The following is a 22,113-nucleotide window of genomic DNA, read 5'->3' as shown; positions in this document are numbered from 1 at the left end:
GCTTGCTAAGCACTGACACTGTGAACCAAGCCAGAGGAGTCAACACTATTGGCTAGTACTTTGTCTAAAAGCCTTTCTCTAGATTCCCCATGCTGCACCTGTGCTGGATCACATTCCCTCCCTCCCCCCACCCCAGTCCAAGCAAGACAGATTTTCCTGAAGTCCTTCCAAGATATCTTAAGCTGAAAAATTCTTTCATCCTGAATGTTTGTGGGGTCTGTCACTGTAGAATCCTCAGAAATTAATTCTGAGGAAAACTGGGGAGAACTCCAGCAATGCCCTGACTTTTCTCCATCATCTTGACTCCATTGGAAGAAATCATTTGTCCTCCTGAAAAAGAAAGGAATAAAATTAAATGATTTCTATCTCTTTCTATGACCTCGGGATCCAGACAAGTCTGTTCCATATTAGCTCTGTTTAATGTTACATAAGCAGAATTATCATTTGTACCAATCACACTGATTAAGAATTGCTATATCTATAGTCTCGTCAAGAGTGATGGAATCTTTCTTTCATCTACTTAATCATACCTGATTTATATTTAGGTGTATTTATATTATATTATATTGTTATGTTATATTAGTATATAAACATAGCTAATTAAATACACTTGAAATAAATTGTTCCATATGTCTTACTTGAAAGTGTCATTATGGTTACTCAGGCCTCAGACTTTTATCAGTAGGGTGCAAACCCCAGCTAGTCCCACTAAACTTGAAAGGATTTGAGTGCAGGATCTTGTGATAAGAGTATGAGCCTGACATCATTGTATTAAGCTAATTGAGCCTAGATGAGCTAGGTTTATCACCAGAAGACTGGTTATCAAAGTGGGGGATGGATGCAATCATAGTAGCTCATGAAGACTTTCTCCTAAGCCATAGATATGAATCTCTGGATCACATTCCCTCCCTCCCCCTACCCCAGTCCAAGCAAGACAGATTTTCCTGAAATCCTTCCAAGATATCTTAAGCTGAAAAATTCTTTCATCCTGAATGTTTGTGGGGGTCTGTCACTGTAGAATCCATTCAGAAATTAATTCTGAGGAAAACTGGGGAGAACCACACCAATGAAATTATAAATTTTTTAAGTGATGAATTAGTAGTGAACAGTTGCAGGGTGATTATTAAAATAAATCAATTAATTCCTGGGAACTCTTCCATTTTATTTCAGCTAAAAGAATAAAATATAATATAAAAATAATAAAGTAGAAATTAAGAAATAGAAAAATAAAATAATAAAAACAAAAAAGAAAATATAAAAAACCCTAAAACAAATAAATCAGTTAAGAACTCTAACCATGATGTGGCTAATCATGTGGTCAAAGACTGATAATGAAAAATGAGACCCACCTACTGACAAGTAACTGGCTCAAGATGCAGAATGAGACACTTCCTGGGAAATAGCTAATTTTACTTTATCAAACTATATATATTTATTACAAGTTATTTTTCAATGTGGTTGTGAAGAAGTAATGGGAAAGGAAGGGAACAACCATTTATTAAACATCTACTTTTTGCCAGGCACTCTCACAACAACCTTATGAGAAGGTATTATTATTATTATTCTGTTTTACAGTTGAGGACACTAAGGCAGACCGAAGTGACTTGCCCAGGGAAGCTAAAAAATTCCTGAGACTGCATTTGAACTTAAATATTTCTGACTCCAGATCCAGTATGAGGGCAAAGGGATGAGAGGAAATATATTATTAATTTTTTACAATAAAATAAAAATTCCAAAAATAAATCAGTATCTGCTTAAGCTGATAACTGACTCCCCACTGCTGTTGGTTAACTCTCCTATTGAAGAATGTGTTTTCTGTTGTGTTTCTAGCATCAATTTCTCAGATACCCTTTTTCAAGTATAAAAGTATCTATGTGATGATAACTCTCAGAGTGATTCACATTTGCATTCTATCTTTTTTTGATTCTAGTAGTTCAAATCATTCAACAGTACTTTTAAAGGAAAAATCTATGCTGGGCATTTGAAATTTGAAGACAAAAAGAAAGATCAAAAAAAAAAAAACCAATTCCTGCTTTCAAACTGTCTATATCTTGCTAAAAACTTTTATAATACTCTTGGGAGGGAAAAAGAAGGGAAGGCAAAAATAGATTGTGAGTTGGTTGATCTTTCTCCTTCAATTAATTCTTTGACAAGAGGAAAGATCAGATATTACAATTTTAAAATATCCTAAGTAGAATTTATGATGAAAATGAGATGGGCATTCTAGAGGAGAACAATTGCAACCATTTTCTTTTCCCAAATATAGGTGATTGCTGTCCTGGCCAGTGAGGGATTACCATGTGGAACTGGAGCAATAGGTCTTCTAAAGAATCTGTCCAGTATAATCCATCCAAACCTGATAGAATTGTGGAAAGATCTCATCCCTCGTCTGCTTCTCCCTTTGGAAGGTACAAAGGAAAAAGAACCCAGAGGAATTCAGTGACATCATGAGTTCAACACTAAAATAATCTTATTACTTTTAGATAATAGTATCAATGGATTTTTATGTGGGCTGAATAAATCCAATTGTTTCTACTAATAGTTTCACATATATCTTTCTCTGAAGATAATTGTCTACTTACAAGAGGGGAATGGGTTGTATTTTTACTGCTTTCTTCTGGACTTGAGGGATTCTTGATTTTAGTATTGAGAAAATGGTAATTTAAGGAGACAAAAGTCATGGTTTTAATAAAGCACTCATATCATTATACAGATAACAAAAGTCATGGTCAATATAGAAAATAGGAAAATATGAAAATCACAGATTCCCAAATTGATATGATTTGAGAAGTTGTTCTTAAGTTGGAGGAAGGTTTAGAATAAATTATACTCAGTGAGTGAAACTCATTCAGTGAGTGAAGCCAACTAGCTAGTCAAGGCTCCTTCCACCAAAGAATAGAGCAGAGATACATAGACAAAAACAAGACAAAATCGCTGATGACTTAATAAGTATAATTCCTGAGCACCAGAAGAATTTTACCTACCTCTATTTATAACCATAACAAACTTACTCATGATCGATATATTCAAAGATTCCCTAAGGTCAGCTTGCTTTTAATGCATTTACCAAAGGTTCCAGATATACTAAATCATAGAAGGGGAAAAAGGGATCCAATTTCACTGACTTTTATAATAGATTCTTTTTCTCCCTGAGTTTAGGTTAAATAAAAAAGAAGGAAAAAAGAAACATAAATGCTGCAAAATACAAATGAATTTTCCATGCCCCCAATTATGACAACATTCAAAAGTTACTCAAGTCAGCATAGAATCTTAACAAAACTGAACAGATACTGCTTAGACTTCCTAAGTACTATGGTTGATCCAAATCCTCTTTGAACAAAGGGAAACTAGGTTATCACAAACTATGCCAAAACCTGTGTCCTTCTTTTGTCCTTTGTTTTAACATCAATGAATTATATCTAAGTTTCCTCTAACTTTGTTAAATATAAAGGAATCCTTATTATGAGAAACTGTAAATTGTGAATCTGATCTAATTGTTAATTACATTCATCAAATCAACTTCTTTTTCTAGGAAACTGTTATAAAGTCAGACTGTGGGAGAACATGCTGTTGGAGGTAAGAGGGGATTTTAGTTAGAATGCTAGAAATTTCAAGTCGAGTCAGGTAGAGATTAATATTTACACAAGAGAATTCGAACCCAAAGGGCAAAGAATGGATAAACCTCCTATCTAAAACAAATGTAATCCATAGGATATGATATCAAGTCTTTCACAGAATCTTTTATTTGGAAGGACTCCAAAAGATTGTATAATCTGATGATCAAGAATCTTCTCTACACACAAGTCATCAAAGCAGATCAAGTTTAATCCCATTCTTTTGACCTTACATGGCACAACCCCAAAGCCATTCCCAGAACTAGTTGTTTTCTTCTGGATCATCAACTATTGTTTTATCTCCCATTGTTTCATGTTCTCCCTAAAATGTGACACTTAAAATTCAACAGAGTATTTATTCCATGTATAATCTGACCAAGGGAGAGTACTAAAGACAATCACCTTCCTGCATCTAGATATTGGCTCTCTGAATGCAACTTCAATGAATCATGCTAACTTGCTTGGAAGTCTTATCACACTATCATTCATATTGCCTTTGGGGTCTACTTGCTTGTTTAAGGATTCTTCCAGTTGATACAGACTTATACAACTTGTACAACAACTTAGAACCTTCACATTGATAAAGTGACTCTTGAAGTTTAATGTTAATTTGCTCCCTATATATTTTTGTTGTCTTCTCTCTTTTTTCTATGTTTTTCCCTATTACATATACATTCTTCATCCATTCACAAAAAGAAAGGAAATAGGTACAAATATTTTATGATATACAATATATATATGTATATGTATACATATGTATATTGCATATATATGCTTGCTAGGTGACATGATGAGTACCAGCTCTGAAATCTAAAAGATTCATTTTCCTGAGTTCAAATCTGGCCTCACATACTTTACAAATACTGTTTATTTCTGCTCCTCATCTGTAAAATAAGCTGGGAAAGGAAATGGCAAATCATTCCTGTATCTTTGTCAGGAAAATTCCAAATGGGGTCACAAAGAGTTGGACTGAATTAAAAACAACTGAACAGCAACAACAAATGTTTTTGTATAAGTATATATAAAATATAAGAAATGCAAATAAAAATGAAGCCATTCTTTTCCTAAAGGAGCTTACACTCTTAACCAATTCTCAGCAACAATCAAGACTCAGAGAATCACAAATGAAAACTCCTAACATAGAATAATCTTTCAATCACAGTCCTCAAAATGGTCTTTTGGAAAAGTATAATAAACCAACAATGATTGGTGCAGCAAGAGGATGTTTTGTCTAAAACAGATTTGATAATTCTGTGGTAAGTCAAGAGAGGATTCTCACTTCTAACTTCTCATTCTCTGGCATCTAAATATGAGTCTGTAACCTCCATAATTCATTTCATCCTATTTCTTCTTTTATGGAAAATTCTTAGCTTGCTTTATCTAAATATCAATATTTTACCATAGAGGGAACTTTTTGCCAAACATTTTCTTTTTTAATCTTCATAGTAAATATTTTTTCTTAACTGTCTATAAAATAGCTTCCTCATCAAATTATCATCATAAGCATAGTCTATCCTTCCTTCTCACAAGATTTAGGGTGAAGGATTTTAATCTGGAAATATCCCCCATTTTGTAACAGTTTTTTTTTTTTAATTTAGATTGAATTTTTTAAATAAAAAGAATCAGAGATTTTGGAAAATACAAATGATTTTTTCTTATCTCTAAATGTAATAAAAGGATAAGCTCTTTTGAGCATAAGGATTATTTTGTTTTTGTCTTTTTATATCCAACACCTAATATATTTATGTCAAATGCATTGATCATTTAATTCAATTGTACCATAAATGAATGAATAAGTAGCATTTATTAATCACTTACTATGTGTCAAGTACTATGCTAAGCACTGGGAATAAAAATAGAAAACTAGAACATTAGAAGTTACCTTCTTAATAAGGAAAGGACACACAGAGAAGAGTAGTGTGACCAGGGAAAATTGGCATGGTCTGGAATTTCACAAAAATGATGAAAAGAACAGGACATTATCATTAGATAAGTAATAAGGAATTATTTTACTTTATTTTTCTTAGCTATGTGTGTGCTTTTTTTTGCAACATGGCTAATATGAAATTTATATGATTTCATATGTATGATTTCTAAAAATGAATTTAAAAAATGTATATGTAATTGGAAACATTTAGTAAAATAAATTCCTATATTTTTAAAACATGAGTAATGAGGACTCTAATTGGTAAGGAAAATTATTTATATAAAGTGTTTAGTAAACCTTAGGGCACTATATAAATGTTTGCTATTACTATTATAATTCAGAAATTTTTTTCTTTTACATGTCAGTAAAAAAAAAAATCTAACATCAAGAAAAGCATTTTCCCAAAATTATTTACAACTTTGAAGAAATTCAACTTGATTCAGAAATTCAGATAAATATTATTTCTAATCCATTTGCTGACCTCTCCCAAAAGAAGCACGGTCAAAATATAAGGTCTCTCTTTCGTTTTTTTTTTTTTTCTCTCTGTGGGAAATGAAATCTTAGCAAGGAAGATTCTGGGAAACTGGCAGAAAAGAGCTCCAAAATGACACTTTATTTCAGTAGAATTATTTATATCTCTCATTTCTTATATTTATAATTTTTAAAACCAAAGGTACCAGAAAGATAAAAATGGAGCATGGCAATAAACTTTCTCTTATTTCTAATTGACTTCCTTTAACAGATTTTAAGGGAAACTTTGTGGAAGATCAATGACAAAAATTGGAGCATTCAACTGACCCATGAATTTATCCAACAGATGGGGGCCTATTACAACACCTCACTTGAGAAGGTCAGTTCTCAACTAAAATTCCCAAATTAGCTCCTGGTGCTAGCAAGTTAGTATTCAAGAAAATAGTTTCCATGAGATCAGCATTTTATTTGGAATATAAAATTATTGTTTCCAGTTATGTTGTCAAACCAGTAAGTAAAATTCTTTTGACAACCTCTTGTTTTTCATCATTCCAGTTTAAGATGGGTCATTCTCAGATTTAGATGGACTAGCTCCAAGAAGGATTGTTTTTCAATATAATTGAAATAAATTCATAGACTCTTAAGCCTTAATTAAAAAACAAAAAGCCATCAATTTTAGCTCTTGAGTATCCAAGAACACCTGTGCCTAAACTATCTTGGATTCTCACCGTACTACTGAAAAATTCCACCACAGAACATCTCCTAAATTCCATAAGCATTTTTGTGAGGAACCCTCCTCTGCTAAGGTTTTTGAAAGGCAACATGGTATAATGGATAGGGAACTGAGCTGAGAATCAGAAAGACCTGGGTATCAAGAATTGTTTTTTGGCACATCAGCTATTTAATGTTGGACAACTCATTTGGCTTTTCTGTCCCTCAGTTTCCTTATCTGTAAAATAAGAGCCTGATCCCTAATTTCCCTTTTAGTTCTAAAAATATGATCCTATGAAGAAGTTCTGCATCTCTAACCTCATCAAGAAAATAACTTTTTAACCTATGACAGGACCTTATTAGCAAAAGCTAAGTCTTTCTTTGGTTTCTTATGCTTTATCTTTGAATACTTCATGTCTTCTGGTAGAAGAGAAAAAGAAAACTTGGCTTCTTTCCCTTTAGAAACTTGCAGAAGGATCTGGGACAAAGTCAGAAAGGGGCTGAAGCAGATGGGGCAGATGGAACCATTCTCTTCAAACCTACAGTCAATTCTAAAGGGAGTGGAACTAACAGGAATATTTCATATCATTTCCTTGCCTTCAGTTTTTCCTCTGCTATGTACTTTTCTCTTAGTAATGTCTGTCATTATGAAGAGCAAAGTAGCTTAAAAACCAGAAAGATAGTTGGCATGTGGCACAGGCTAGATTCTGGTAGCATCAACTCCTAACATTTCCAGCTGTCTTATTCCCTTCCTGGGGTAGAGATGGATGTGGAGCCGTCAGAATTCAGCTATGATCATCAAGGATAGAGCAAACAAAATCTTTCCTGCCCCAAATTAGGCTCAGATTACTATTTTTATTCATCCTCAGTAAATAAGGAGAACAGCTGGTAAAAATTCTGCTTAAAATAATCCTATTGTCGAACATTTATTAAATTAAACCACAGCTTTTCTCTTCAAATGATAATTCTAATTCTTTGCTTTTCCCCTGACAACTTTTTTCATCCTCAAAAATGATTATTCTTTCATGCATAATCCCCCACCTTCTTCCAAAAATACATTAGAGATGACTTACAGAGTTAAAACAAAGCAATGAAAGGCATAAGGAGAACAGAATAACAATTAAAAGGAGCAGGAGCATTTGACATCCTAATGCTTGTCTTTCCTTTTTTCCCCTCAGAAATTCCTTTGGAAAGCTTTGGGAACTACTTTAGCATGCTGCCAGGATGTGAACTTTGTAACTGCACAGTTGAAGGACACCTTAATCAATGCCAACCAGATGGGGGACCAGAGAGAGGTAGAGTAACCTTCTCTCTCTTTCCCACCACTACCTTATTTTTGTGGGTTTGAGTCATATGCTCCAAACCTCCCACTGAAATGACAATAAAATCTCATACTTCAAGCTACTGTATATTAGGGAATTTTCCAGAAAGCTGAAGCATACCACTTTGTACAACATTTCTATTTTTCATGGAAATGGCACAAAATGATATTGCACATCTTTCTGCCCTCAGTAGGATATGGTGACAATAATATCTTGATCATTCAGTCCTAATGAAAATAACTACTATCCCTTATTGTAATACAGTGATGCCTTCAAAAACTGGTAAAGTTTGGAAAACTATTTTTCTTCTCCATGAAACCCCAGGGTAATGCTTTTTGAGTTGTGCCTGCTTTTTCATAGTTTTTTTTTTCCTGCTTCCTCTATTATTAATAAACTGCCAGTTCTTACTTTTTTTTTTACCATTGTTAGTGTACCTGTCTAAAGCAGAACCTCACCTAATTTGCGATTGCTAATCTGCTGAATTGGGAAGCTAGATAACTAAGCCTGTTAAAATTGTAAAGTAAAATGCTCTCTGCTCTCAATGAGAAGCTTGCACTTTTTTTTTAATACTGATGACTTTTAATTCCTTTTTTCTGAACTTAAACATCAAATCAAATGAGTATTTCCATAAACATAGTAGAATGGTATGAGAGTTGTACATGAAAATGCAGATTTCTCATATGTACAGTTTGTTGTTGTGTTTAAATATATTAAAGTTTCAAAGCTGCTCTGCTTGTCTCTGTTTCTTTCCAACCTTCCTCCTTATCTCTACTTTAAATACATATATATTCCTCAGTGCTCCCATTTTCTTTCTTTTTATCTTTTTCTTTCCTTTCCTCTTTATTGCAGAACTATCCCTATCTTCGTTGTCCTCCCACTTCAATGCCCAGTGGAAAATAACAACAAAACACTCATTAACAAACATAGATACACAAATAAAGCACATTTTCATATCAGGTGTCAGAACATTTCTGTCTTCTTCTGCATTCTGAGTCTATTATCTCTCTGTCAAGAGCTGGTCAGCATATTTCCTCACCAGTCTTCTGGAATAATGATAGAAAGAATATGGCTTCTAATAGAAAGGACTTTTATAGGCAAGTAGTGACCAGCAAAAGGTCAGTGAGTCCATTGACATGGCCTCTCTAGAGGCCATGATAATGTTGACCTGATTGTATTTTTGAGAGAATCACAAAAGGAAAAGGTAAGAATAAAGTAAATAGCAGAGTGCATAGAACCAGGAAGTTCAGAGCTGAGGATATTAAATCCTGTAATATGGTCTTTAGAGGTCCAATTTAGAGCATGGACTGTCAGCAGGAGAGCAAAAAATGGCCAGTATAAAGATGAAACAACAAGGTCCAAGGGAAGTCAGAGATAAGTGCAAAAAGATTTATCAAGTATAAGAAGAAACACCTCCCATCCCCCAGTGTAAAATCTGTTGTACATTTAGTAACAGTAAATATTCTTTGACTCAATTCCTAGGCAACTGTTTCTATTCTGGGATATTGTGCCAAGAATCATATGGATGTTGTTCTAAAGGTTCTTAAAGAATTCCAAGTAGATCGAAAGTCCTTCTCAAATCGCTGTAAGGTAAAAAACATAATTTTCCATTTAACTATTTTATAATGTCAGGCATAAACCATAACTATTTCCTAGTCTAGCATCTAAGTTCTTACACCATATCAGAGACATAGCCAAAAACAAGTAGTTTGGAAATGAGAATGTGAAATAAGAATGTACATTCTTTGGTTAGTATCATTATACACTTGTGGTCAAGGTAGGGGAATATAAAATTGTCCAGTCAAATAGATGGGTAACCAGTTAAATGATCTAAGTCAAAGTGTTTTGACTTATGAATCACTATTGTCTAGAGCAAGAGTTCTTAACTTGGGATCTGTGAACTTTTGGATTTTTAAAAATTATTCTGATAATTATATTTCAATAAATTGGTTTCATTGGTAATTCTATCTTTTTATTTTTATTCACATGACTGCCAAAGAGGTCCATGTCATAAAAACAAGAATTCCTGACCTAGACAGAAATTTCTAGGGGCTTATTGTAAGGACTTTGTCCTTTTTTTCCCCTTTTTTTTGGGGGGAGGGTAAAGGAGGGTTGCCATAACTTTCAAGAAAGCCTGGTTGACATACATTGAGATTTGTGAATAATGTGAAGCTGGGTAGTATGCTTAAATCATTGAGTGACAGAATAGGTATCCCAAATGAACTTCAAAAGTCCAAAGTGTGAGTACAGAATAAAGGAGATGTGACTAAATCAGAGTTCATGTTAAAAAGGACTTCTGGGTATGAGTTGATTGCAACTAATAGGAATTAACATTGTGAAATTAATATGGTCTTGTGTTATAAAAAAAGAAGTCTAATATACGGAAGGAAATATTCCTACTGTATTCTATATTGGCCAGTGTTGCATTCCCTTCTGGACACCATATTTCAGGAGGGAAGGAGTCAATGATGAGATTGTATCAGACTTCCTTACTATGTAATTTTTGGCCATCATGCGTAAAGATCCCTGGACTTCAAATGTCCTCACTTGCAAAAGGAAACAATAGGACTTAAATGGTCCTTATGGCAACTTCCAGATCTATGCATCAGTCCCATTTCTAATAATAGTTATCTTAACTGTCTGAACTTCAGTTTCTTCATCATCAATGTGAACAGAACTTGTTATCTAACAGACTTTTTTTGAAGATCAAATGAGTTTCAATTTCACAAGTATTTAGTAAGTTCTTATTTTGTACAAGGCACCATATTGGCACTTGTATGTATTATTCCCATCCTCAAGGAACAGGGTCAGGAGGAGAAGAGACAACAGTGGTGCAGAAATGGATGCCAATTATACAAAAAATAAATGTTAAGAGTAGGTGGGTGTGGGGAGAATACTAACTATCAAAGTAGGAGCCAGAATTGGCTTCTAGGATACTTATAGGGGAAGCACTTAAGCTGAAGGGAACTAAGGATTCCTAGAGTCAAAAAGGGGAGGGAGAGAGATTTATCAGGAGAGAAGATGATCAAGAAGTTGGGGAAAATTTGGACAAAAGTATAGAATCAGGAAGGAAATGAGATGTCATGTACAAGAGCAAATGATAATTTAGAGTATATGAGAAGTGATGTCAAATCAATCCAGAAAGATAATTTGAAGTCATACAAAGTCTTTTAAGTGGAAGTCTTTAAATGACCTATATATAAACTATTTTCCTTCTTAAACATAAAAGGAAACTTCTAAAAATTCTAATATAATAGTAATATAATAATATCTAATCTTTAGGAAAATTATTTCGGCAACTGTGATTGATTGGAGAGAAGAAAATCTTGATGTAATGATACTGTTTAGGAGGCTATTAAATAGTCCAGATAAGAGGTAATTAGGGACTGAATTAAGTAATAGACATGTAAGGAGAGAGAAGAGGGTATATATTCAAGATGTCAACAAAGCTGGGCATCTGATTACATTGAGTGGGGATAAAGCAAAAGAAAGTGAAGAAAATATCTTCAGGACTGCAAAACTGGGTAATTGGAAGGATGGTAGTACCCTGACAGAAAAAGGGAAGTAGAAACATGAGTGTGCTTATGTGGAATTGGGAGAAAGTGACCTTTATTTTGACTGTTATAATTAAGATGTTTATGAAATATCCATGTGGAAATAACCATCAAAACATAATCTATTTTCTTCACACACATACACACACACACACACACACACACACACACACACACACACATCCTTCTCTTTTCTGAATGTCCCTACTATGTCAATGTCTCCACTATCTTCCCAGTAACCCAGATTTCCTCCATCAAAGTCCTAAAAACTACTTTGATATTCTCTCTATCTAAAAGAATCACAGCTTTGTCCAAATCAATCTAAACTGGGTGCAAACTTAATTCAAATTTTGTCAGGTCCACTCTATAGTTTTTTAGCTCATAACTGTCCCTGTTAGTAATATAAATGATTAACTAGGGTTTCTCCACTTCCACTAATGTCCTAGCCTACAACCCCTTTTCTCTACTCATAGAACCACAAGCCTAGCTCAGGCTCTCATCATTTCTCCCCTGGACTACTGAGATAGCCTTCTAATTCATCTTCCTGCCTTAAGTTTCTCCCCACTTCAATCTCCCTTCTATTTAGCTGCCATAGGGATTTTCCTAAAATGTAAATACAATCATGTCACCCCCTTATTTATTAAACTCTGGTGATATCATATTACAGTACAATAAACATTTATTAAATGCCTACTATGTGTCAAGTGTTGAGGAAACAAAAAAAAAGAAAAAAGAAAGATAATCTCTTCCTTCAAGAAGCTTGCAATATATTGGGAAAAGAAAACACACAAAAGACAGTTGGGGTAGAAGGTATCCATTGTAAGAGCATGATGGTAATGGTATCAAAAAGCACTTTGATAGATTCAACCAAAAATTAAGAAATAATAACTTTTTGCAATTGAGGTCCTAATCACTATCATTTAAAGAGGAAGGAGTGTCCCAAGCTATATACCCAATGCTTGACTCCCTAGATACCATATTGCCAGCTCCACAATGAATACACAGAGCAAATAGCAAATAAACTTACTTATACAAACCAATAACAGCAAGAATTCAGAGACTATGTGTAAATGATAATATGCCCAACAATGAGCTCTCCCAGTAGGAGTGAAATATCTTGGCTTAACCAGGAGAGAGTCCCAGATCTTACCTACAGGGAATTGCCCTGAAGTTTCTACTGTAATACTCTGGAGATGAGGACATAATTAAGGTGCAAGCTCCTCTACATGTCAACTTATTCCTAAACACAAACTCTTTCTCTCCCTCTCCCTTTCTTTCTTTCTCTCTCTCTCTCTCTCTCTCTCTTTCTCTCTCTCTCTCTCTCTCTCTCTCTCTCTCTCTCTCTCTCTCTCTCTCTCTCTCTCTCTCTCTTTCTCCCCCTCTCCCCATTTTTCTTCCATCCTTCTTTAGGGAATTCTCACTGTAGAGAATCTCTCTGGAACTGGGTCATCTCTTTAGATACTAAGAAGCCAGAAGACCACAAGCTCTCCCCATCACCACCTTTCAAGCAATAAAGTATAAGGTTCAGGATGACATGGTTAAACATATACTTTCAAAATATCACTCTGACAATTGAGTAGAGAATGGACTAGTAGAGAGAGACTTGTGACATGAGAAAAAAAAATCAGCAAGTAATTGTAATAGTCTACACTTGAGGTCTACCTAGGACAACCAGTAGTATCAGAGGAGAGAAGGAGAAATAAATGAGAGCTGTTATGAAAATAAAGTTAATTGGCTGTGGCAACAAATTGGAAAAGGGGAGAGAGAGAAATTGAGGATGAAACATTTTTTTTAATTGGGAGCCTGGGTGACTGGAAGGATGTAATAGGTAATAGTAATAGGGAAATTAGAAAGAAAAGAAGGTTTAGAAGAAAAGACAATACAGAAACAAATGTATCTGGTACTGTAATGTTTAAAAATTACAAATACTATTTAGCAAAGATTATTGGGGAAATTAGAAGCAGTATTGAAGAAATTAGAATTATAATAATGTTTTAGACCACATATCAAAACAAACTCCATTTGCATACGTGACTTAAATATAAAAGGTCAAATTAGAAACAAATTGAGAAGCGTGGTAGGAAATTGCCTGTTATATTAATGGATTGGGAAAAGTTCATGACCAAAAAAGAGATAGAAGATAAAATAGGCAATTTTTACAACGTTTTTTTACAAATCCATTAGTAAAATTATAGAAAATTAAATTAAAATTAATTAGGATTTCAAAAAGGAAACAACTGGGGAAATATTTTCATAAAGTTTCTCTGATAAAGTTTTCATGACTAAGATATATAGAGGACTGAGTTAAATTTACAACACTAAAGGCCATTCCCAATTAATAAATAATCCAAGGATATAAACAAGCAGCTCTCAATGAAAGAAATTAAAGTTTATTTATAGTTATATTTTTAAATGTCCCAAATTTCTACTAATTAGAAAAATGAAAATTAAGGCAATTTTGTGAGTCTGCTTCATAGCCATCTAACTGGCAAAGATGACAAAAAAGGAAAAGAATAACTGCTTGAGGGACTGCAGAGAAATAGGCACATTGTTACACTGTTAGTGGACCTGCGAGTGTGTGATTATTAGAAAAGTTATTTGGAATTATACACAAAAATGTTACTAAACAGTACATCCATTGACCCAATTATATAACACTATTAGCTCTACATTGAAAAGATATCAAAGAAATAGGAAAAAGTCTTTTATGTGCAACAATGTGTGTCTCAGGTTTGTCTGTAAATGTTTGCAATGTAAAAACAAAACATATAGATTTCTAAAGTTTTTTGTAAACCTAATAGTAACACATTTCTTCCACTAAAATATGGCTCCCTGAAGGTAGGGACTTTTTTTAGCCCTTCGTTGTAATAACACTTAATATGGTATCTGGCACTTAGTGTTTAATAAATGTCTATTGATTTACTTGACTGACTGGCTGAGGAAGAACAGATCTTTAAGCTATACCAGTACATAGGAAGAAAGTACATGAATTCAGAGAAAAAAATTGATAAAGATAAAACAAAAAACAAAAATTGAAAAAAATGGTCAAATATATGAGTACCACCAGGAGAAAACAATGTCACAAAAAGCCAGAGAATAATGAGTATTCAGTAGAAAAGAAGGGTAATTAGCAGTATTGGAAGATGCAGAGATCAATTCATGGCTGAGAAGTCTACCAGATTTAAAAATTTAAAAAAACTTAAGCAAAAAAAAAAAAAGTTTAAGAATGGAATCTGAAGCCAGATTGCAGAGGGCTGAGAATAGATAGAATGCTAAATGGAATCTACATGTCAGCTATTATTAACAAAAATCAATGGTCTGAAAATACATGCATCACCTCTAGATTTATTTGTAAGGAAGAACTTGTTAACACAAATGCTATTAACATGAAATGGATGACCTCAGGGAGTAGTGCTGTGTTCTCCACCACCAAAGGGTTCAGGTAGGGGATAGAAAGCCTGAAGGATATAGAAGATACCTGGATCAAGTAATAGATACCCTCTAACATTTCTTCTAATTTTTAAATGATGGCATCTTAGTGTTTGGGTACAACCATAAATTCATCAATGCAGATTAAAGGTCTCTGAAACTTCTCATCTCTAAAACTTCTCATTCTATGCCATATTTGACAATGTCCTTCCATATAGACTCTACAGAGAGTCCATCTAATCTGTTGGAAGTCTTTTTCTACATCTTTTAAAATCCATAAATGCCACAATTCAGTGAAATTATCCTATTCTCTATCTTCTATTCTCATGGCTTATGCTGTCTTTCTTTATCCTTTAAAACACAACTCAAATCCCTCAGTGTTTTGTGCTATCTTTCCTGATAATCCTTGTTAGGTAAATGAGTAGCACACTTAGGTCTCAATGTAGCACATGATTAATATGATTTATGTACTAACAATATACTTTCTTTAAAGATTTCATATTATAGTTATCTCTCTATGCTTCTTATTCTCCTGCCAGACAATAAGACCCTTGAGAGTAGGGACTATTTTCTTATCTAAATGTTGCTTCCTGTCCACTGCCTAACACACATGTGGGCACTAATGTAAATATCTATTAGAGTAAATTCTCTCATTTATAGTAGGAGAATACTCTCTTTTCTAATCATATATATCATAAAAATAATATTGAGAGGACTCCCCTTACAAAAAATGATTGATAACATGTAACCTACTTATGCTGACCATCTTTCTGTTGTCCAATGTGTTATGTTTTTCCCACTGTTCCAAATACTGGTATTCTTCCAGTGATAGTATATGAAATTATATGACAAATAACAAATTTTCCGTTCATTTATATTACTGATACTAGTGAAAAAAAGGATAAATGAGATTGATATGTCTGTCTTTTCTGAGATTTTCAGGAACCATGAACTCCAATTTGAAAAAGGCTTTGAGTATCCTAAACAGCATAATTATTATTATTAATTTCCAGGTATTACTTGTACATAAGCTACCTAACCCTGAATAGGTACTATAAATAGGAAAATAATGTTATCACCCTCATTCTTTGTTTGGGGAACTCTTTTATAGTTACTAGGAAAAGAGGACTTCTAAATTAGAAAATAGCCTGAGAAAAAAGAGACTGACAGTAATCTTTTTCATATTCCCCTTTTCTAATATTTAGACTATCTTGTATGGAAAGAAGATATTGACCAAGATTGACCTCATTGCAGTTTATGGAAATATAGCTCTCCAATCTCCTAAAAGACTACTTCTCCCCATTGTGGAAAAAGAGATTGTGACCCCAGTCTTGAATCTCTATACTTCCAGCTGTCAGGTAACAATCAGAAACATCAGGATGCTTATGGGGTCTAATTCAGTGTTTTTCCACATAAAATTCAAGGATTTTTAATTCACAGGCATTCCTAAGAATCAAAGGAGGATTGTTCAGGCTGTGAGTCCTGATGATTAAGCCTCAAGAAAATTGGAATAACGAACCTAAGAGAATGGGAAAAACATAAGAAAATATTCTGTAAAAAAGGTTGGCGGGTTACTCAACTCCTTTAAAAACCAGGTTTATTCATGATGCTCTCCCAAAGAAATTTAACTCACATTGATCTAATCTTACTCTGATCTCAGCACTTATTATGTGCATATAATTCCTTTAGTTTGCAAAGAGTCTTTTACTGATATATCTTATATTGTGAGCTTTTATAAAAACTTAAGCTCAGCCATCTATGTCTTGTTCATTCAACTGCATTCTAAGCTCTTTGAGGATAAAAACTATATTTTATTTCTTACAACAGCACAGTACACTAATCACTATCTGTGAACATTTTTGTTTATAGTGAAAAAGTGAAAATATAGACATGGTAAATATTATTTGAAAAAGTGTGAAAGGAAAAAGTTGTTGTTATATGAAAATAATCATGCCCCAACACAGATACACACACACACACACACACACACACACACACACAGAAATTCTCTTTATTTCTCTCTCTCTCTCTCTCTCTCTCTCTCTCTCTCTCTCTGTCTCTGTCTCTGTCTCTCTGTCTCTGTCTCTCTCTCTCTGAAAAATTTCAGCTTAAATTTTATAGTAATCAATAATATTGAATTTGGATCAGCTAGATGGCACAGTGGATAGAGCACAGACCCTGGAGTCAGGAGGACCTGAATTTAAATCTGACCTCAGACATTTGACACTTAGTAGATATGTGATCTTGAGCAAGTCACAATTGCAAATTGCTCCCAAAAAAAAAAAAAAAAAAAAACAACTTAGTTATCCCTTCCCTGTTGTCTACTACCTTAGAGCTCTAAATTAAAAAACAAAAAAATAAAGTTTCCTACTGAAAAGTCAGTTTTATAACAAAAAATGGGAAAAATTAAACAAAACCAGCTCATCAATCAAATTTAACTTTACATCCTATCCACTTCTGCAAAGAAGGCAGAAATATTTTCATATCACTTCTTTGAATTAATGCTGGATCTTTGTAACTCAAAGCTTCAGTTTTGTTTGTTTCTCTTTTGCTCATTTGCCCAATTGCATTAAATTTCATAAACTTCCAGCTCCATTTTTCCTTCCATATAGTAATACTCTTTTTTCTCACATTATACAAAATAATTTTTAGACTAATCATGTGACACCAGAAATTGTGAAATTCTGGGATAATTTTCTGACTTGCATTTCCCTGGTTAGTTAGTCAAGGACCATTCTGAAAATGGTACTTAGTTTGATATTTTGGATCTCAAAGATCACAAATTTGAGAGGATTGAGAAAAGCCACTGATAGGTTATAGAATCATGTGTCAGTGTTCTCTGTCAGGCAAATGAGCTAGTTTCAAGAAGATTTGATTATTCCATAACCACTTACTGAGTTTTTGCTTTCATTTTTAACTTTTCAGGTATTGGGAATAACTGTTTTAAACAAGGTGAGTTATATTTCAATGCTTTTGTTGTTCTATCTATTTTAAAGTTTATTATAAAAAATCATTCAAAATTATATGTCATCTTGATTTGGTTTCCAACAATAGGATCATCAGATTAGGGATGTCTCCTATTCTGGAGTCATGGAACTTGAGGCTGCTCTAAAGCAATGCAAAGGACTTCACAACTTTTCAGTAGAGTTTGAAAGTTGGACTCTTCTATGTAGAAACAAGGCAACAAATCCAATATGTGAAAGGGGTGGGTTGGATTTTCTTGGGACAGATATCAAAGATATATTTTATATCCAGTGACTTCATTTCCCTTTAGAGTATCTCCCCTTTATGAGTACCTTCATTTCCCTTTAGAATGTGGATTTGCAAATGACCTTCACAAAAAGCATCACTGAAATTTGCATTGCTATTCGGGACACTGAAGAACTACTGAATTTTAATTTTACCAGTAAGGAAGTACTCCTTGGACATATGCTGGTGAGTGTACAAAGGTGCACTGGATAATCTCTTAGATTTTTGTTTATTTATTGTTATTTTTGTTCAACAAAAGTTCAGGGTTCCCTTCTAAAAATTAACAAATATGAAACACTGAAATTGATCAACCCCAAGGAAGGACAGAGGAAAGGAAAAAAAAGGATCTGTTAAGTTCTCACTGTGTCCCAGGCACTGTACCTTATAAATATTATCTCATTTGATGAGTGTATCAGTTCCCACTAAAATTACCTCCTTGAGTTTTCAAGAAGGCAGCAAGCATCTGGGATACCAAGGTAGTTGAAGTAGGAATCAAGGGGATGAGTCCCCCTGAAAAATATTCCTTACAGTCCATTTCACCTCTTTGTGTTTCAGGATTTAATCAGAGAAGAACCCCTGGATTCCTTAGCTAGCCCTGTCCGATGGAAGGCAGTAATTGCTATTCAATGTCTAAGGTATAGAACGTACTATTATTGCTCTTGTCCTCCTTTGTCATCCTAGATCTGTGGATTTGATAATTTTGACAAAAAAAATCAAAATCCTATAAATGTGATTTGTTTGGATTGGAAACTGCTTGTCTTTCCAGAAGGGGGGGGGCTAGTAAACTATATGTATGGGATAACTATCAAGAAGCAGCCAGTCAGAAGAGTCAGCTTTAAGTACAGAGTACAAATATACATTCTTAATATGATCTCCTCAGGAGTAAACTTTAATATTCTAGGTTAAAAGGTGTTTGCCCTGATCTCATTCCTTTCATTTAGTTTCAACACTTTCTGTTTACCTAAAAAAGAAAACTAGTCTAAATATTATCATTCATTGCATTACTTTAATTACCTACAATATATATAATCCTGGTCTAAGCACAGTTGGTGATACAAAACAAATAGGGATCCTTGTTTCTAAGATTGTAGCTGTTTAAAAAAATATACAGAGACAAATTAGCAGTAAAAGAAATATGAACTATAACAAAAATTTGTTGAAAAATGCAAAAGGATTCAATGTAGCCCTCTCTTTATTATCATCTGAGGTCTCTTGCCACAATTATCACCCAATTTATATATTTACTCCTGTTCTTATAACTTCCTTTCCCATTCCCATCTGTAAGAAAATAATATTCTTTCTTCTTAAGATCAGAGCAGGACTCTTGTATACCACTTATCTCAACTTCCTGCTTTTAATAATTCTTGATCTGACATGCATTCCCTTACATCTTTCTTATTTCAGCAAGCTGAAACCTCAGTTACCTATAAATGACAACCTAAATATCCTTGAAGAGAGTCTTCGGAGTCTTATTCTCCTTCCTCACTTAACTCGAATCATAGAAGATGGACAGACTGATGAAGACAAAGCACACATCCAAGTATGAAGGAAAGAGGTCTGGGTTCCCAAACCAGGACAGTAGCATCATAGGACTGACCTTGGGAAGGGTTTTAGAAATCTTCTAGTCCAGTGATTCTTCACCTTTTGTGTGTGCGTGTGTGTGTATTATCAATTCCTTTGTTAGCCTCAAGGAGATTATAAACTTCTTGATGTTTTTAAATTCTTAAAATAAAATTCACAGAATAACAAAGAAAAATTAATTGTATTAAAAGTTATAAATTAAAAAAAAAAAACTTCATGGATCCCAGGTTAAGAACCTCTTGATTTTTAATTCAACGCACTGTCTTACAAAAGAGAAAACTGAGACCCCAGAGATCTTAGGTGACTTTTACAAGGTCATATAGACAGTAAATTGAAATGGGGTTTGAACTCAAATCTTCCAATTATAAGTCCAGCAATCTTGCTTTTATAATCTTCAACATTCTCCGAAAAAAAAATCATGGTAATACAGCTACCTTAATTCAAGCTGAGCCTTACAGATTCATTTCTGGTTTCAGTTTCTCTATGGAAGATCTATGGATGCTCTTGGGAAACTTATGAAAACTCTGGTGTGGAGATGCCAAGAACCAGAAGAATGCCAAGAAATGTTTAATGTAAGTTATCCCCATTGCAGTTGATGGTTATTCTCTTTTATTTTCTTTCTGACTCTTCATCCACTAACCCAAACTAATTCTATTTCTCTTATGATCCCCCTCTGTCCAAAATTCTGTCTCTTCCAGTTCCATATCACCAATTTCACAGGCTTTCTTGACTTGTAGGAAAAGGGGGAAATAATATCATCCTCCTTTTATATTATGTTACAGCTCCTGTCACTCCACTCATCTGTCTGACAAACTTAAGTCCCTATTTTGAACTCAGGGCTCAGCATGATGTTGGGATATAATGGATAAAGAGGAATTAAACAACACAGTTCTTGTCCCCAGTTCTAACAACCTAAAAGAGAAGAAAACACATTCATACAAAGAACAACCTTCTCTTTCCAGTGCTAAAGGAGCAGAAAATTCCTTCCACACATTCAAAAAAAATTAAGGATCTCATTACTTCAACACTTAATATTGCAGAGTTTTTCCCCTTAGATAGAGAGTAATGACAGAAGAAGGGAAAAGAAAGAAGCAGAGAGATAGAAAGATAGAGGAAGAGAAAAGAGTTCCATGATAAAGAAAACAAAAACTACTAAAGATATACTTCTTTTTCTTAATTACCAATAGCTTCTGCGAATCTGGCTTGCTTCATCAAAAGAATGGGAACGAGAAAGAGCCTTGCAGATCTGTTCAAAGGTGTTGACCAATAGTAATGAAGTAAGTATTCTATTTTAGGTGAATGAATCTGAAGCAGATTTAACTAAAGAATCTTTAGGGAAATGTAAAATGCTTTAGTAAGTTTTTTTTCTTACTTATTAAAACCTCAATCTCCATTTTTCTTTTACTGAAGAGAAAATTTCCCCAAACTCATGAGCCCAAGAATTACAAATATAGACACAAAATGATGATTTTCCCCTTGAACATTAAGTGATTTTTTGCTATAATAGGAAACCACTAACTCTTTTTAAGGAAAAATTTGAATCTCATTTTAATCCTTGGGTTTGTACAAAAGAAGTTAGTGGAATTAAATGTGATATCCAAGATATGATGGAATGTCACTTCTCCTGTGTGAGAAATCTTAAGGTTACCTTTGTTCTTTCTCATAGTCACCAGAAAGATTTAGAATTGGTCCTCTTCTTGGACTTTTTGCACCTCATTGCTGTGATACTCTAGCCACCATCCGACTATGGGCTGCTGATGCTGTTATTGGTCTGTTTTTTCTCAAAGGTGAGAAAAAAAAAAACATAAGGGAACTACTCTATTTAAAAAAATATATTTTCTTTCTTCTGCTGTCAAATGTTCCATCTCTCCTTCTCTTTTCCTCCTCCTCTCCTCCCATCTCCTTTCTTTTCTAAGCAAGCATTGCAAATTTCTATATTAACTGTTGAGTTTCACATTAAAGCACAATGCAGTTGGTCATAGCATAACTTCCTCTGACACATGGTTTTTAAGTTGAAAATTGCATAACTTTTCAAAGGCTAAATTTATTTCAAAGGTAAATGTGAAAAAAAATGTCTTTGTTGATTTTTTTTTATTTGAATAGCATGACCCTACATAAACATCACTGAATGTACTCAGTCAAAAATTAACAAAGTATGGCACTGGACAGAAGCCAGATGAAGAATCCAACAGTCAAGTAGAGTTTACTATTGAGTCTAGCCATACTAAAGAGAAAGGCCTTCTGCTTACAACTTTTCA

The 22,113-nt window shown here is 33.9% G+C and overlaps 1 protein-coding gene across 1 annotated transcript in view; it reads left to right on the top strand.

Moving 5' to 3' along the window:
- Nucleotides 1-22,113, top strand: part of MROH2B (maestro heat like repeat family member 2B) — an 83,112-nt gene that overhangs the window by 37,357 nt on the left and 23,642 nt on the right. Inside the window, exons 16-28 of the mRNA XM_051990345.1 lie at nt 2,267-2,408; nt 3,533-3,576; nt 6,284-6,391; nt 7,902-8,018; nt 9,525-9,632; nt 16,231-16,383; nt 17,951-17,977; nt 18,338-18,460; nt 18,830-18,909; nt 19,679-19,814; nt 20,332-20,427; nt 21,043-21,132; nt 21,522-21,642. Coding sequence (XP_051846305.1) covers nt 2,267-2,408; nt 3,533-3,576; nt 6,284-6,391; nt 7,902-8,018; nt 9,525-9,632; nt 16,231-16,383; nt 17,951-17,977; nt 18,338-18,460; nt 18,830-18,909; nt 19,679-19,814; nt 20,332-20,427; nt 21,043-21,132; nt 21,522-21,642 — 1,345 coding nt within the window. The remainder of the gene's footprint in view (nt 1-2,266; nt 2,409-3,532; nt 3,577-6,283; nt 6,392-7,901; nt 8,019-9,524; nt 9,633-16,230; nt 16,384-17,950; nt 17,978-18,337; nt 18,461-18,829; nt 18,910-19,678; nt 19,815-20,331; nt 20,428-21,042; nt 21,133-21,521; nt 21,643-22,113) is intronic.

This window comes from Antechinus flavipes, chromosome 1, assembly GCF_016432865.1.
Source record: "Antechinus flavipes isolate AdamAnt ecotype Samford, QLD, Australia chromosome 1, AdamAnt_v2, whole genome shotgun sequence".
Lineage (NCBI taxonomy): Eukaryota > Metazoa > Chordata > Mammalia > Dasyuromorphia > Dasyuridae > Antechinus > Antechinus flavipes.
The sequence above is the reverse complement of the archived record's forward strand: the minus strand, read 5'-3'. Positions and strand labels throughout refer to the sequence as shown.